We start from the raw sequence: 12155 nt of genomic DNA, 5'->3' as shown, positions 1-12155 counted from the left end.
TTTCCCAGAGATATCATGGCCAAACTCCAATACTGAAAGCCCAACCATGCGTGCATCGAGTGTGTATCCTGACGATGGCAACACGGGCGAATCCGCAGGAGCGGAGAGAGAGTCGGTGTATGAAGACGATATCCGGAATTCGACGTGCGACGGCGACATTCCTGATTCCAGAGAAAAATCAAGGCCAAAAAGGTCTAGTGAAGCACGAAAAGCAAATCTTCGGCATGTCGACAGCCGAACAAGCGGTGGATTCCCTGTACGCAGAGTACCAAATTCGCGCTATTATTCAAGAACCTCAACGCAATACGACAGTGTTTACTGCACCTCGCCAACTGATACGGCTCCCACATCGCCAGTGCACAGCAGGCAGCTCACTTACAGTATCGCGGAGGGATATGACACGCGTCCCGCGTCAAGGACGGCCGGGAAACCGGAGGCGTACCGCAGCATGGCCAACTTGAACCCATTCGGCTCGCCCCCGTCTACGACGGCGGCATTTTTCCACCCCGTCAGCCATGAGTCGATTCTGCCTGCGCCGCTTCAGCTGACCAGGCACAGCGGGAGCACGGCGACCACCAGGGACAGCGGATCAAGATTCGACGCCACGCTGTCGCAGCGCACGAGCACGACGACCACGAGCAGCCGGAGCTCGCGAAACTCGTCCAGGAGGTCGGACAAGCCGACCACGTCGTCTTGTTCCGCGCAAAGAAGAACCAGCACATCGACATTCGAGGAGCGATATCCGCCGCAGACCAGAGGAAGCAGAACTTCGGACGCCAAACAGACGGACGGCTGGCCGTCGTCGGCGCGCACCTCCGAGGTCGGCACGCCGATATCCGAGCGGAAACTGTCGCCTCGAAAGATCATCAGGAGAGACAGCTTGCCGATACCCGAGGCATCGGGGCGTGCGGGCGCGAGGAGAGCACCAGCCGCCGGTGCACGGCCCGGGGATCCGTCTGCGACCACAGGCGAGGACGTCGATGGCAAGTGCAAGAAAGGACAGGGACGTTCAGTTGAGGATTTGAAAACCGTGGAAAGATTCATGAGGAAGTTTGGAGGCCGGAGAGGGACGTGGATTGACGACACGGGCAAGTTTGGACAGAAGATTGTGCCTATACCTTCAGGGGGGAAAAAGGAGGATTTTATTCGCCAGGTACAATGTGGGAAGTTTGTCGAGCCGCACAACAGAGGACAGAGAGATTGGGAGTGGATATAGATGTTGGCCCGTGGTTTTGTACAATCTGATATGTTGGTGCTATCGCTGTACAAGATGGGTATTTTGGAGGGTTTCTGCTTGAACAGGGGACGGTATAAGGAGTGGCCTTGGGAAATAAACACGGGTGTGTGGTTGCAGAGTCGTTACCATGTCCATTTGCCTGACAAAAGGGCGTTTCTGTGCGTCTTCTCACCCCGCGCCACATGCCAGCCATGATGCGTCACCAAATCTATCGTCTAGTCTACAAGATCCGCTTGATGCTCAGCTCGCCCTTGTTCACACCCACGGCCTCCAGATACCCGCCGGCCTCCATCTTCTTCTTCCACCTGTTACTCTCGTGCCGTGCCAGGATGACCGTCATTCGCAACGCCACGTCGTTGCTGGACCGGTGCTCCGCCTGCACCTGTCCCATGGGCGTGAACGTCCATCGACCAAACGCCCAGTTGAGAATGTAGCGGCCGCCCGGGTGGCCGTCGGGCTGGGGCACATCGGCGTCCGAGTTCTTGGGGGTCGATGACAGCGTGGCGACGGCCTTGATGCGGTACACCTCGTCCTTGGGGGCGGCTTGCAGCAACGCGAGGAGCTTGGAGGTGGATATCGCTGTCGACGGCGCCCCAAGTTCGATCGACAACACCTCGACTTCATTCTGGTGGCCGTGGGAGTCTCCATTGGCCCCGCTGTGCTTGTGGTCGTCGCCGCGGCCCCCGTGCCCGTGACCGTGCTGCCCTCCAACGGCCTCTTCCTCCGTCAAGGCCCTCGCCAGTCCGCCGTCCACACCAAACACAAGATCCATGTCGACCCAGCCTTTATCGCTCTTCACCCTCGCCACGTCAACCTCCAAATCACCCACTCTGTCCACACACTCTTCGTATCTGTCCTCTCCCGCCGTCTCCCACTTGTTGAACACAATCAAGTCTGTATACCGCGCTTGAATCTTGGCCGTGTAGCTCGTGTCTTCGTACCCCTGCCAATTCTCTACATCAACCACGCTTATCACGCCGTCCAGTTGGTATCTGCCCGTGTCCCTCGCCAGGCGGTTGACTTCCAGCGCCAACGTCGCGGGGAAAGCGGAGCCGCTCGTCTCGACGACGATGCGGTCGGGCGTGACTGTCCGGGCGAGTTCTTCCAGCGCGGGACCAAGCTGGCCCACGAGGTTGCAGCAAATACACCCGTTGAGCATCTCTCGGACACCCGATATGGCGGAGGCCGAGGCGAGTTGGGAATCGATTGCGACGTCGCCGAATTCGTTCTTCAGGAGGGCCAGCCTGTACGTCGAGCTCTTCGCACGAAGCTGCGGCACGAGGTTGAGGATAAGGGTCGTTTTACCCGAGCCGAGGAACCCGGAAATGATGGTGATTGGAATTGGCGCCATTTTGCCGGCAGGTGAGAGAGAATTTCATCCGGGAGGAGCACAAGTCGACGAGTGTGCTTTGCCCTCCCCCGCTGATGATGCATCTCGGGAGATTTTGGGTGCTTATCTTATCAACCCCCCGTGTTGGCATTGGAGAAGGTGCTCCGCCCGGACGACGCCGTACGCTTTGACGTCATGTCGGTACTCGCTTCATGACCCACCTCACCATTGGCCCGTGGATCGGAATATATGAAGCGCGTCACGCTCCTGGTCAAGTACGACTTGCTTTCCACACTCTCATCGCCGTCATCGCTGCAGGCAAACATAGTGCTCAGTCACTGTTGACAAGGGTGTTCAAAATGGCATCACCTGGCAACGAGTCCGACCGTCAACAGGAGACTTTCAAAACTCAGCTGGACCATGCGGCAGCGGACCAGCGAGAGCGAGACCAGGATCCAAAGCCGAACCCAATCGTGGAAAAGAGTGCGCAACATGTTCCCAGACAACCTCCTAGTTGGCAAGGTTACCTAACAACAAGCGTAGTCACCGAGTTCATCCCAGCCGCAGGCAAGGTGCTCGCGCCCAGGAAGAAGCCCGGAGAAGATAATCAGTCCGAGATACCTGGCCCGCCAGACAGACCTCGTCATGACGGCAAAATAGAGGAATTTGTTCGAGACCAGCATCGGAGCAAGGTGCCGGGTGGCGATTCAAAGCAGTAGGACGGGGTTGGTTGGTGAGTAATGGCGGCGAATGTGCGAACATGGCCATTGATCGTGCCCCTTTAAAGCGCGAAACATTATCGTCTGTACGCGCAAAATTCGACCTCGTGCTGCCTGGATGCAGCGCCCATGTCACCCGCCTCCCCTACGCGCCGCCCGGGCTTGCAAATAGTGTCGTCGTGTCGTTCTTGGACACGAGGCAAGGAATTATGACACACTTGTCACTTGTACGGCAGTTGCACGTCCGCCGTCCATCACGTCTACGAGTGGTTCAATTCGTGAAAGAGATGTCCCCCCTTCTTGGCATTGTTCCGCCTACTGCTTCGTCCGAAAACGATCTTGCGGAAAATTTCCTATATCCAAGGGTTCTTACTCTTCTGAGCCATTCCCTGTCGGGGAAAGGCAACGCGACACCGTGGGAGATCTGGGTGAAGGTCGTGGCGGCTCAGGTAGCTTTTTGATGCAGAAGAAAGGAGGAAAAAGGAAATGAAAATTCCGTGGCCGACGCACAAAATATAAAGATGGGATGTGGACCACGCTACTCTTGTTTTGGTTAGTATATGTCATGGCGATTCTCATTGGTTCGTTGGACCTGCTCAATAATACACACCACCACCACGGCAGCAGCCTCACTGAAGCACACGTCCTGATTTAGTTACGTGCTCACAACATGGAACATGGAACTCGCATCACCTTCGCATCCTTGCAAGGCTCGGTGCAAACAATTTATTTACCTCAAATGATAGGCTCAGGCCTACACAAGCCCAACCAGCGCATATTGACCCACCCAAGTACGCCGGGACGGTGCCTTGTGACAGGGGAAGCCTTCCGGAATATCGTACTTTTCGTGGGGGAATTTCATCATGTCATGCATATCGAGGCCTCGTCCTCAACCCGGCTTATCCTCGGAACAGCCTCTCATTCTTCACTTGGAACCACCCCCCTTTGGATACAAGCGGATACAAGCACAGTCCGTGGCAATTATTCCCCTTGCACTTAAACCTCAAATCCCCAAAACACTTCTGTCCCTTCGGGCACGTCTCTTTGCCGGTCTGGCAAGTTGCCGCACTCCTTGGGATGCAAATACCAGGAAGATCGCAGGCCATGCCGCAGCTGTCCGGCGCTCGAGGGTCGTCCATGCATATCGACTGGGTCTCGCACTCATGGGGTTGGTCCGTTAGACCTCCGCAGGAGGGATATTCTATCCCGCTGACAGCGCGCGAGGCTGGACGCGCGGGAGCCAAGGTTGCGAAGTAGCTTGCCATGATGATCGCGTATTTAGGTAGCATCTTGTTGAATTGGCCGACTCTGGTAAGTCTCGTGGTGATTGGGTGATCGATTACTGCGTGTTCCGATGTAGAATAGCTGTAGAAGCAGTAGGTGGCAAGCTTAGGATTCTGAAGTTGTTAGTATACGAAAGACGAGGAAGAGGGGGAAAGGGGACTGGCTACCTACTTGTTATATGTACCTACCCATTACTTTGGGTAGTCGGCACATACACGGCTGGCTCCTTCCTGAGCACCTGCGTAGGTGCCTACCAAGTCCTTGATCAAGCAACACGCGCATCTCAAACTCTCGTGTTGAGTAACACAGTGACTAGCATCTGGCAAAGCCGATTCAGAGCAAAGAACATCTTGGTGGAACCTTTCATCACCCAAGTGTACCGAGCGCCGCCATGCTCCCATCCCTTGTTATGGTTTCCGTAACCCCCTGCCTAGCAGCTCCTGTCCCACTTCTGTTATAAGCCTTTCATTGGGGAAGAGTTTTATCTTTGCCAATATGATTTCCTGTGCACCTAATGCTCTTAAAAGATCAGCAAGCTCGCCGTCTAAGCCAACGCCAAAGAACAGATGGCCCAACGCAGTCAGCATGCCCTGCAGTGCTTCGACAGACTTGTCCTCTTGCGCGATAGCTTCTACCAACGCGGCAGCCGACTCAACTTGGTCCTCTTCGGGGAGGCCACCGCTAGAATCTCCATCTCTTGCTCGGCGGCTGGCCAAGGCGATGTTGAAGAGTAGTGATGACGCCGCCACTCGTATGTTGTTGTGAGCATCGTCCAAGAAACTAGAGGTTACTAGTTGTACCAGTGCAGATCTGAGACTAGCATGCTGCAGCACCTCGTGCACAAACAACGGCGTTGAAAACATATTACACGCCATTTGAATTGTAACTAGTCGCAGGGCGTATGGACAAGACTCTGAGCTGTTGACGAGATTCAAGACGCTCTTGATGGTTTTGTGTTCTGCTTCTTCAGAGGAGTAGGCGCTTACGCGAGGATCTGACAGCGCGCATCGAAAGAGGTCAATAACTGCGAACAGAACCTCAGGAGCAAGCTGCGAAACGGACTCGCGAATGAAGCCTGACAGATGCTCTAGGTCGGGAAGAACGGCATCCCGAGGACCCAAGTTACTTCGTGCTTCCAAGAAGGACTTGAGCTTCTGAATCTGTGGTTTCTTGGCAACATGGCCCATCCTTGCTTCCAGTTTTGCCATTGGTGGCACTTTAGAATAGAGAACAGGCCCAGAGTTCGGGTCGAGGAAGGTGGGCAGTCGTAGTCTCTCGTGTGGATGAGATGGGTGCGCCATTTGGACAAGAAGCTGGATCTTGCTCTGCAGAGCTGCTTTATTAGCTCCGCTCCATCTATTCTCCTCCTTACCTTTGAGCATGGTGATGAAAGTTGGGGTCGCTCGGACTGAGAAATGTTGCGAGATACTCATGGATTGCGGTTGAGAGATGTCGACCTTGATAAACGTGGCTTGGTTTCCAAACTCTTCTGCCAGCTGATCATACAGCGAATACATCATGTTGCATGGTGCACAAGTGGCAGATGTGAAAAACACTATGGCGCATGAGTCCTTTGCGCTATCCAGCACTCGCATAAGTTCGTCTAGTTTAGAAACAAGCACAACTCGGGGGGACCTGGTCCCTGTGCTGGAAACCTGCGAACTTTGCTCTAGGCCAAAAATTGATCCATTTGATCTGCCTGCATTGACTCCTTGTGTCAATTGAGGCACCAACATGCGGCCCATGGGTGAGTCTAATACAGCCTGTGGCATATTGACGATGTGACCGGGAATGCCCTTGCCGACAAGAAAGTTGGCGAACGAGTCGCTGAAATTGTTGCAGTTATGACGGAACAGATCATACGACTGGACGATGTTAGATGGTCAGGTCACCTACATAGTCCGAGTGTGATTGTGAGATACCTCGACTGTGAATATAGTGCGTAACGAATCTAGATATTCCTCGATTATGTCCAGGGGCAGATTGGTGGTTCCGAGGTGAATCTTGTCCAATGGCTGACCGAGGTGAGACGAGCCTGGTGTGATGGCGACGATACCGCCATCATAGACGTATTCGCGGCCATTCAGCTGAATTGAGGTGTGGTATATGGCATCGAGTTGGAGGCCTAATAGGCCCCTGGACATTTCACGAGCCAATCCGCGAGAGAGATCGTATACCAGCAAGTGTACATCCATGTTGCGGTGATAGCAGACGATTGACGCGTAATGATATGGACGTCTGAACTTTGAAGTAGTCTGGTTACTCGTACTGGTCTGGTTGGTTAACCACTGAGCATTTTTGTCTGATTTCGAGGGTGTCGCGGGAGGCGGCTGCTGATGCGGAGTACGTGGAATTTAAAGCGCAGGCACCCGCCCACCCACTCAGTGACGCAGCTAGGCACCTGGGTAGTTGCGTCTTTGAGTCCGCACTTGCTTCGAAACTCCGCGTCTTACCATTGACCCACGGCCACGGCTCTGAAACTCCGTCGTTACGCGCACCGCTCAGAATAACAGTGAACGGGGAAGCTTCCGAAGGTCTGCATCGGCTTGTGATTGATTGTCTGAAGAAATTCATCGACAGCTAACCGCGTAGGAGGAAAGCCACGCAGGGTTTTTAATTCCCACGACCTAGGTATCGACTCCCCGTCCCGTCCAGACATGATTTGCTAGTAGATGTCAGCGCAGTTGAGGAGACGGCAACCCTTGACTTGGATTCCTCCTTACGTAATCCCAGAAGCCTGGTCGCTAATACTGCGGTGCCTACAGGTCGCTCTAGCCTTTTATTACAGAGCCTCCAGTAACGGAGTAGAGCTAGCCAGGTTGACCTGCCTGCGGCCAACAGGGTCGGTGGGGAACTACGGATTAAGGACGGCGTGGGAATGTCCGACAATTCAAAAGGAAACCTCATCTCCATTATACAGGCTTAGATGCTATAGCTCTTATAACCTATTGATCCGTTCCATCACAAGCCAGACTATGCTTTCCAGAGGCCTCTTACTCGGCGGGCTGGCAAGTCTAGCTGCAGCCCAGTTTCCCCCCACGCCCGAGGGAGTCAAGGTCATCAGGTCCAAGTTCCACGAGAACGTGACCATTTCTTTCAAGGAGGTGATACCGGCCCTATCTCCGATATGTCGAGCAACTGAAATCTCTGATCATAAATTTTCGTAGCCTGGACTTTGCGAGTCCACACCGGGCGTCAAATCCTACGCTGGTCACGTTCACCTTCCACCGGGTTCGTTGGATGATGGGTCGGGGGAGAAGCAGGATTACCCCGTCAACACGTAAGTTTCTAGTAGGAACCAGGACGTTGGTAAAGGGTGTTGACACTTCAACCCTGAGAGGTTTTTTTGGTTTTTCGAGGCCCGTCATGAACCCGAAAATGCTCCGTTGGCCATTTGGCTGAACGGTGGCCCTGGTGGCTCCTCCATGATCGGTCTTTTGAACGAGAACGGTCCCTGCTTCATTGATGACGATTCCAGGTCCACAATCCACAACCCTTGGAGCTGGAATAACCATGTCAATATGCTCTACGTTGATGAGCCTAACCAGGTTGGCTTTTCATACGACATTCCCACCAATGTGACCATCTTCACTGGCGGTGAGGAGGCCAAGATTGTCCCTGCCAATTTTTCGAGTGGAATCCCTCATACCAACCTCACAACTCGAATCGGCACTCTTTCCAGCCAAAGGTCGTCTCACACCACCAACAGCACCCAGCAGGCCGCCCACGCTCTGTGGCACTTTGCCCAGATTTTCTTCGCCGAGTTCCCTCATTACAAGCCGAATGATGACCGAGTTAGTATATGGGCTGAAAGCTACGGCGGTCACTATGGACCTGGATTCATGCGCTTTTTCCAGCAGCAGAATGAGAAGATTCTCAATGGAACGATTAATGTCGAACACGCCCACTACCTTCGCCTTGATACTCTGGGTATCGTCAATGGGTACCTTGATGCCGTCATCCAGGAAGAGGCGTCCATCATTTTCCCCTTCAACAATGTAGGTATAGTCTAGTGACACAAACGATTTGTGTCGTACTGATAGACTAACAATTTCATAGACTTATGATATCAAGGCCATCAACCAGACCGTGCATGACGAGCTAATGCACAACTTTACTCACAAAGGGGGTTGTCGCGATCAAATCATTGAGTGCCAGAAGGAGCTTGTTGGTATCGACAAGAATGCACTCAGGATATCCCGACGATTCCCGTCTGAGCTGTGCCCCAAGATGGAAGACGCGTGCATGTCAAGTGGCGAGACGGCTTTCGAAAATAATAACAATGCTCGTTTCGACATCTCGCACCCCAAAAATGACCCATTCCCGCCCCCACACTACATCGGCTTTCTAGACGGACAAGGACCTCTTGGCGCTCTTGGCAGTCCTGTCAACTTTACAATGTCTTCGCAGACTGTCGCGCTGAACTTTTTCACCACCTTGGACGAGGTTCATGGCGGATTCCTGGACGCAGTTGGATATCTTCTCGATTCGGGTGTGAAGGTGCACATGATGTACGGTGACCGTGACTTCGCTTGCAACTGGATCGGAGGAGAGATGTCGTCTCTTGCCATCCCCTACTCGCGCGCACAAGACTTTCGGAAGGCCGGCTACACCCCGTTGATTACGTCTGAAGGTGTTGGCGGACTTACCCGCCAGTTTGGCAACTTCAGCTTTACCCGAGTCTATCAGGCTGGACATATGGTTCCCATGTATCAACCCGAAGCTGCGTACGAAATTTTCATGCGTGCCATGTTCAACCGCGACATCCCCACCGGCCTGTTGCCTGTACACGATGAGCTGTCGACTGTCGGCCCCTCGGACACATGGCATGTGAAGCAGGCTCCTCCTGAGGCGCCGGAGCCCAAGTGCTACATCTTGGCTCCTGAGACGTGCACGCCCGAGGTGTGGGAAATGGTGAAGAGCAACAAGGTGACAGTCAAGGACTATTTTGTTGTTGAGAATGAGGAAGTGAGCGATTGGGAGTTGTAGACCTGCCGCGATGGAAACCGATCTGTACTGCTAGTAGTTAGGCGAGGACCACTGTTGAGTCCATCGGTTAGTGCTAGCGCCATGTCGAATACCTATTAAAAAGCCCCCATTTCCGCTCCAAGCAAAGTCTACGTGCTGTGGCAAACGAGTGGAGTCGGCGCAAGTGGGTTTCCGGCGCTACTACTCCGTACTCCGTAGATCTAGATTTATTACTGCGTACAGTACAAGTTCACCGTGCGGCTGCAACGTCCGACCACCACACATCTCCTTTTCCCTCGACTCGGACTTTCGGTACCCACCATCTTCGAAGCCGCCATCGCCGTCGACCATCCCGTCACTGCCTTTACGCTACTGTTTTCGTCTTGTGCGGCACTGTTCTTTTTTGCTTCCCTCGAGCACCTGCTATTCCCTCTTCGTTACACTCCCTCGAATATATTGTTTGCAGCTTGCTATTCCAAGGCTTGCCTCAGCGTCACTCGTCAAACACGTTCCAATAGTTGCGCTTTTCGTGTCAGGTCACTTGCCTTCTCAATTGAAGGGTGGCCCTGACTTTGGTCCCGAACTCGTCCCTCATGAGAAAACAGTCGGTCTCGCTGCCAACAAAACATACCGTTCACGACCCTCACGAGAAACCCGCTCGATACGGAAACGGTCGGCCTCAAAGTGCTTCTGCGAGGATGAAGGAACAGTGGATGTCACAGTCGCAAAAGACTCGGTGGGTCAAGACTGTTGCGATTGTCTTGTCAGTATGTCTGTTGTTCTACTGGCTGTCGCCGAGAGGCGTTGACGTCTACGGTGAGGGTGCGTATTGGATTGTTCTGCGGCGGCAGTAAAACACTTGCTGATGGTGTTTCTCTTGGCAGTCTCTCACAAGACAGGTACCACGGGCACCGCGCCCGGCGCCAACAAATCCAATGATGGCCAGGTGCCTACAGATTCATCCTACGGAACCACTCGATGCGCCAAGTCCTACTCCAAAGACAAACCAATTGTACAGTATGTCCTCATGATTGATGCTGGAAGCACTGGCTCCCGAATCCACGTGTACAAGTTCAACAACTGCGGTCCCGTCCCTGAACTTGAGAACGAAGAATTCAAAATGACTGAGAAATCTGTCGGTGGCCTGAGCAAGTACGCCGACGATCCCATCGCCGCTGCCAAGTCACTGGATCCTCTCATGGCTGTCGCCATGGACAACGTCCCTGAGAAGCTCAAACGATGCAGCCCTGTCGCTGTCAAGGCGACTGCCGGTTTGCGCAAGGTTGGCCCTCTGAAGTCTGACGCTATTCTCAAGCAGGTGCGCGAGCACCTTGAGAAGAACTATCCTTTCCCTGTTGTCTCTGATGAAAAGGGCGGTGTCGCTGTCATGGATGGTGCCGATGAGGGCGTCTACGCGTGGATCACGACCAATTATCTTCTCGGCAAAATTGGTGGTCCCGACAAGAGTGAGACTGCGGCCATTTTTGATCTAGGCGGTGGCTCGACTCAGATTGTTTTCCAGCCTACCTTTAAGCCGGCCAAGGCCGGCGGCATGCCCGAAAAGCTTGCCGAGGGCGATCACAAGTTCTCTCTTGACTTTGGCGGCCAAGAGTTCGAATTGTACCAGCACTCTCACTTGGGCTATGGTCTGATGGAGGCCCGCAACGCTATTCACCGGCTCCTCGTAAACGACATGAAAAAGTCCAAGGGAAGTGACACCACCTGGCAGACCAAGGCCATCGTACATCCCTGCATTACCCCAGGCCGCACTCGCGAGATCGAGGTCGAATTCGACAAGGATAACAAGAAGACGTACAACTTTACGGGTCCCGCAGAACCCTCCGCTTCCCACGCGTCTCAATGCCGCAGCCTTGCCGAGCGAATCCTAGAAAAAGACAAGGAATGCAAGCTCGCTCCTTGCTCGTTCAATGGCGTTCACCAGCCATCGCTTGCTCAGACTTTTGCCAAGGAAGACGTATATATTTTCTCTTACTTTTACGACCGCACCCACCCTCTCGGCATGCCCGATTCCTTCACTATCCGTGAGCTTCACGACCTGGCGCAGACTGTGTGCAAAGGTCCGCCGGGATGGGGTACTTTTAACGGCGTTCCTGGTGCTCTTGAGGAACTGAGGGGTCGTGAGCAGTACTGTCTCGACTTGAACTTCATGACTGTACTTTTGCACCAGGGATACGACATGCCTATTGATAGAGAGCTCAAAATTGCCAAGAAAATTAAGGGCAATGAACTAGGATGGTGTCTGGGTGCTAGGTATGTCGATCTCCTCGAGAAGAATGCTTTATCAGTGACTAACAACAGTGCGTAGTCTGCCGCTTTTGGAAGCCAACTCTGGATGGTCATGCAAAATTAAACAAATTTCATAGAGCGAGCTTCGCACAGGACTTTCATCAAGCCCTTTATGATTTTAAGCATTGTGTAATTAATTTCTATCATTTGGCACGAAAGAATGCGCACGACGTCTTGTGTCAGGATTCGGCTGCGGGTTTCCAAAAACAACAAGAGTTCAAATAGCCGTCATGATCGCGGCTGGAGTTGAGATGGTGAGGTTTTTTTGGGTTCAGTCACGAACTGATTCGTGGATGGTAAGAAATAGGCG

General features: G+C 53.4%; 6 protein-coding genes across 6 annotated transcripts; 4 read left to right on the top strand and 2 right to left on the bottom strand.

Annotated features, from left to right (window-relative positions):
- Positions 1–46: 46 nt before the first annotated feature.
- MAM_02272 (uncharacterized protein) lies at positions 47–1216 on the top strand (the record flags this gene model as incomplete). The annotated part of the gene is made up of 1 exon (XM_040821071.1): positions 47–1216. The coding sequence occupies one exon, from the start codon at positions 47–49 to the stop codon at positions 1214–1216; it is 1170 nt and encodes a 389-aa protein (XP_040681414.1).
- A 241-nt stretch (positions 1217–1457) lies between these two features.
- On the bottom strand, positions 1458–2588 carry MAM_02271 (CobW/HypB/UreG, nucleotide-binding domain containing protein; the record flags this gene model as incomplete). The annotated part of the gene is made up of 1 exon (XM_040821070.1): positions 1458–2588. One exon carries the CDS (start codon positions 2586–2588, stop codon positions 1458–1460), a length of 1131 nt encoding a protein of 376 aa, XP_040681413.1.
- A 338-nt stretch (positions 2589–2926) lies between these two features.
- MAM_02270 (uncharacterized protein) lies at positions 2927–3286 on the top strand (the record flags this gene model as incomplete). The annotated part of the gene is made up of 1 exon (XM_040821069.1): positions 2927–3286. One exon carries the CDS (start codon positions 2927–2929, stop codon positions 3284–3286), a length of 360 nt encoding a protein of 119 aa, XP_040681412.1.
- Positions 3287–4977: 1691 nt separating this feature from the next.
- MAM_02269 (thioredoxin) lies at positions 4978–6765 on the bottom strand (the record flags this gene model as incomplete). The annotated part of the gene is made up of 2 exons (XM_040821068.1): positions 4978–6435; positions 6493–6765. 2 exons carry the CDS (start codon positions 6763–6765, stop codon positions 4978–4980), a joined length of 1731 nt encoding a protein of 576 aa, XP_040681411.1.
- A 780-nt stretch (positions 6766–7545) lies between these two features.
- Positions 7546–9559, top strand: MAM_02268 (Peptidase S10, serine carboxypeptidase; the record flags this gene model as incomplete). The annotated part of the gene is made up of 4 exons (XM_040821067.1): positions 7546–7674; positions 7738–7850; positions 7911–8568; positions 8630–9559. The coding sequence occupies 4 exons, from the start codon at positions 7546–7548 to the stop codon at positions 9557–9559; spliced, it is 1830 nt and encodes a 609-aa protein (XP_040681410.1).
- Positions 9560–10131: 572 nt separating this feature from the next.
- MAM_02267 (guanosine-diphosphatase) lies at positions 10132–11864 on the top strand (the record flags this gene model as incomplete). The annotated part of the gene is made up of 2 exons (XM_040821066.1): positions 10132–10360; positions 10423–11864. 2 exons carry the CDS (start codon positions 10132–10134, stop codon positions 11862–11864), a joined length of 1671 nt encoding a protein of 556 aa, XP_040681409.1.
- Between the last annotated feature and the right edge of the window lie 291 nt (positions 11865–12155).

The sequence above is a fragment of the Metarhizium album genome (genome assembly GCF_000804445.1).
Source record: "Metarhizium album ARSEF 1941 chromosome Unknown scaffold_3, whole genome shotgun sequence".
NCBI classification, from domain to species: Eukaryota; Fungi; Ascomycota; class Sordariomycetes; order Hypocreales; family Clavicipitaceae; genus Metarhizium; species Metarhizium album.
The sequence above is the reverse complement of the archived record's forward strand: the minus strand, read 5'-3'. Positions and strand labels throughout refer to the sequence as shown.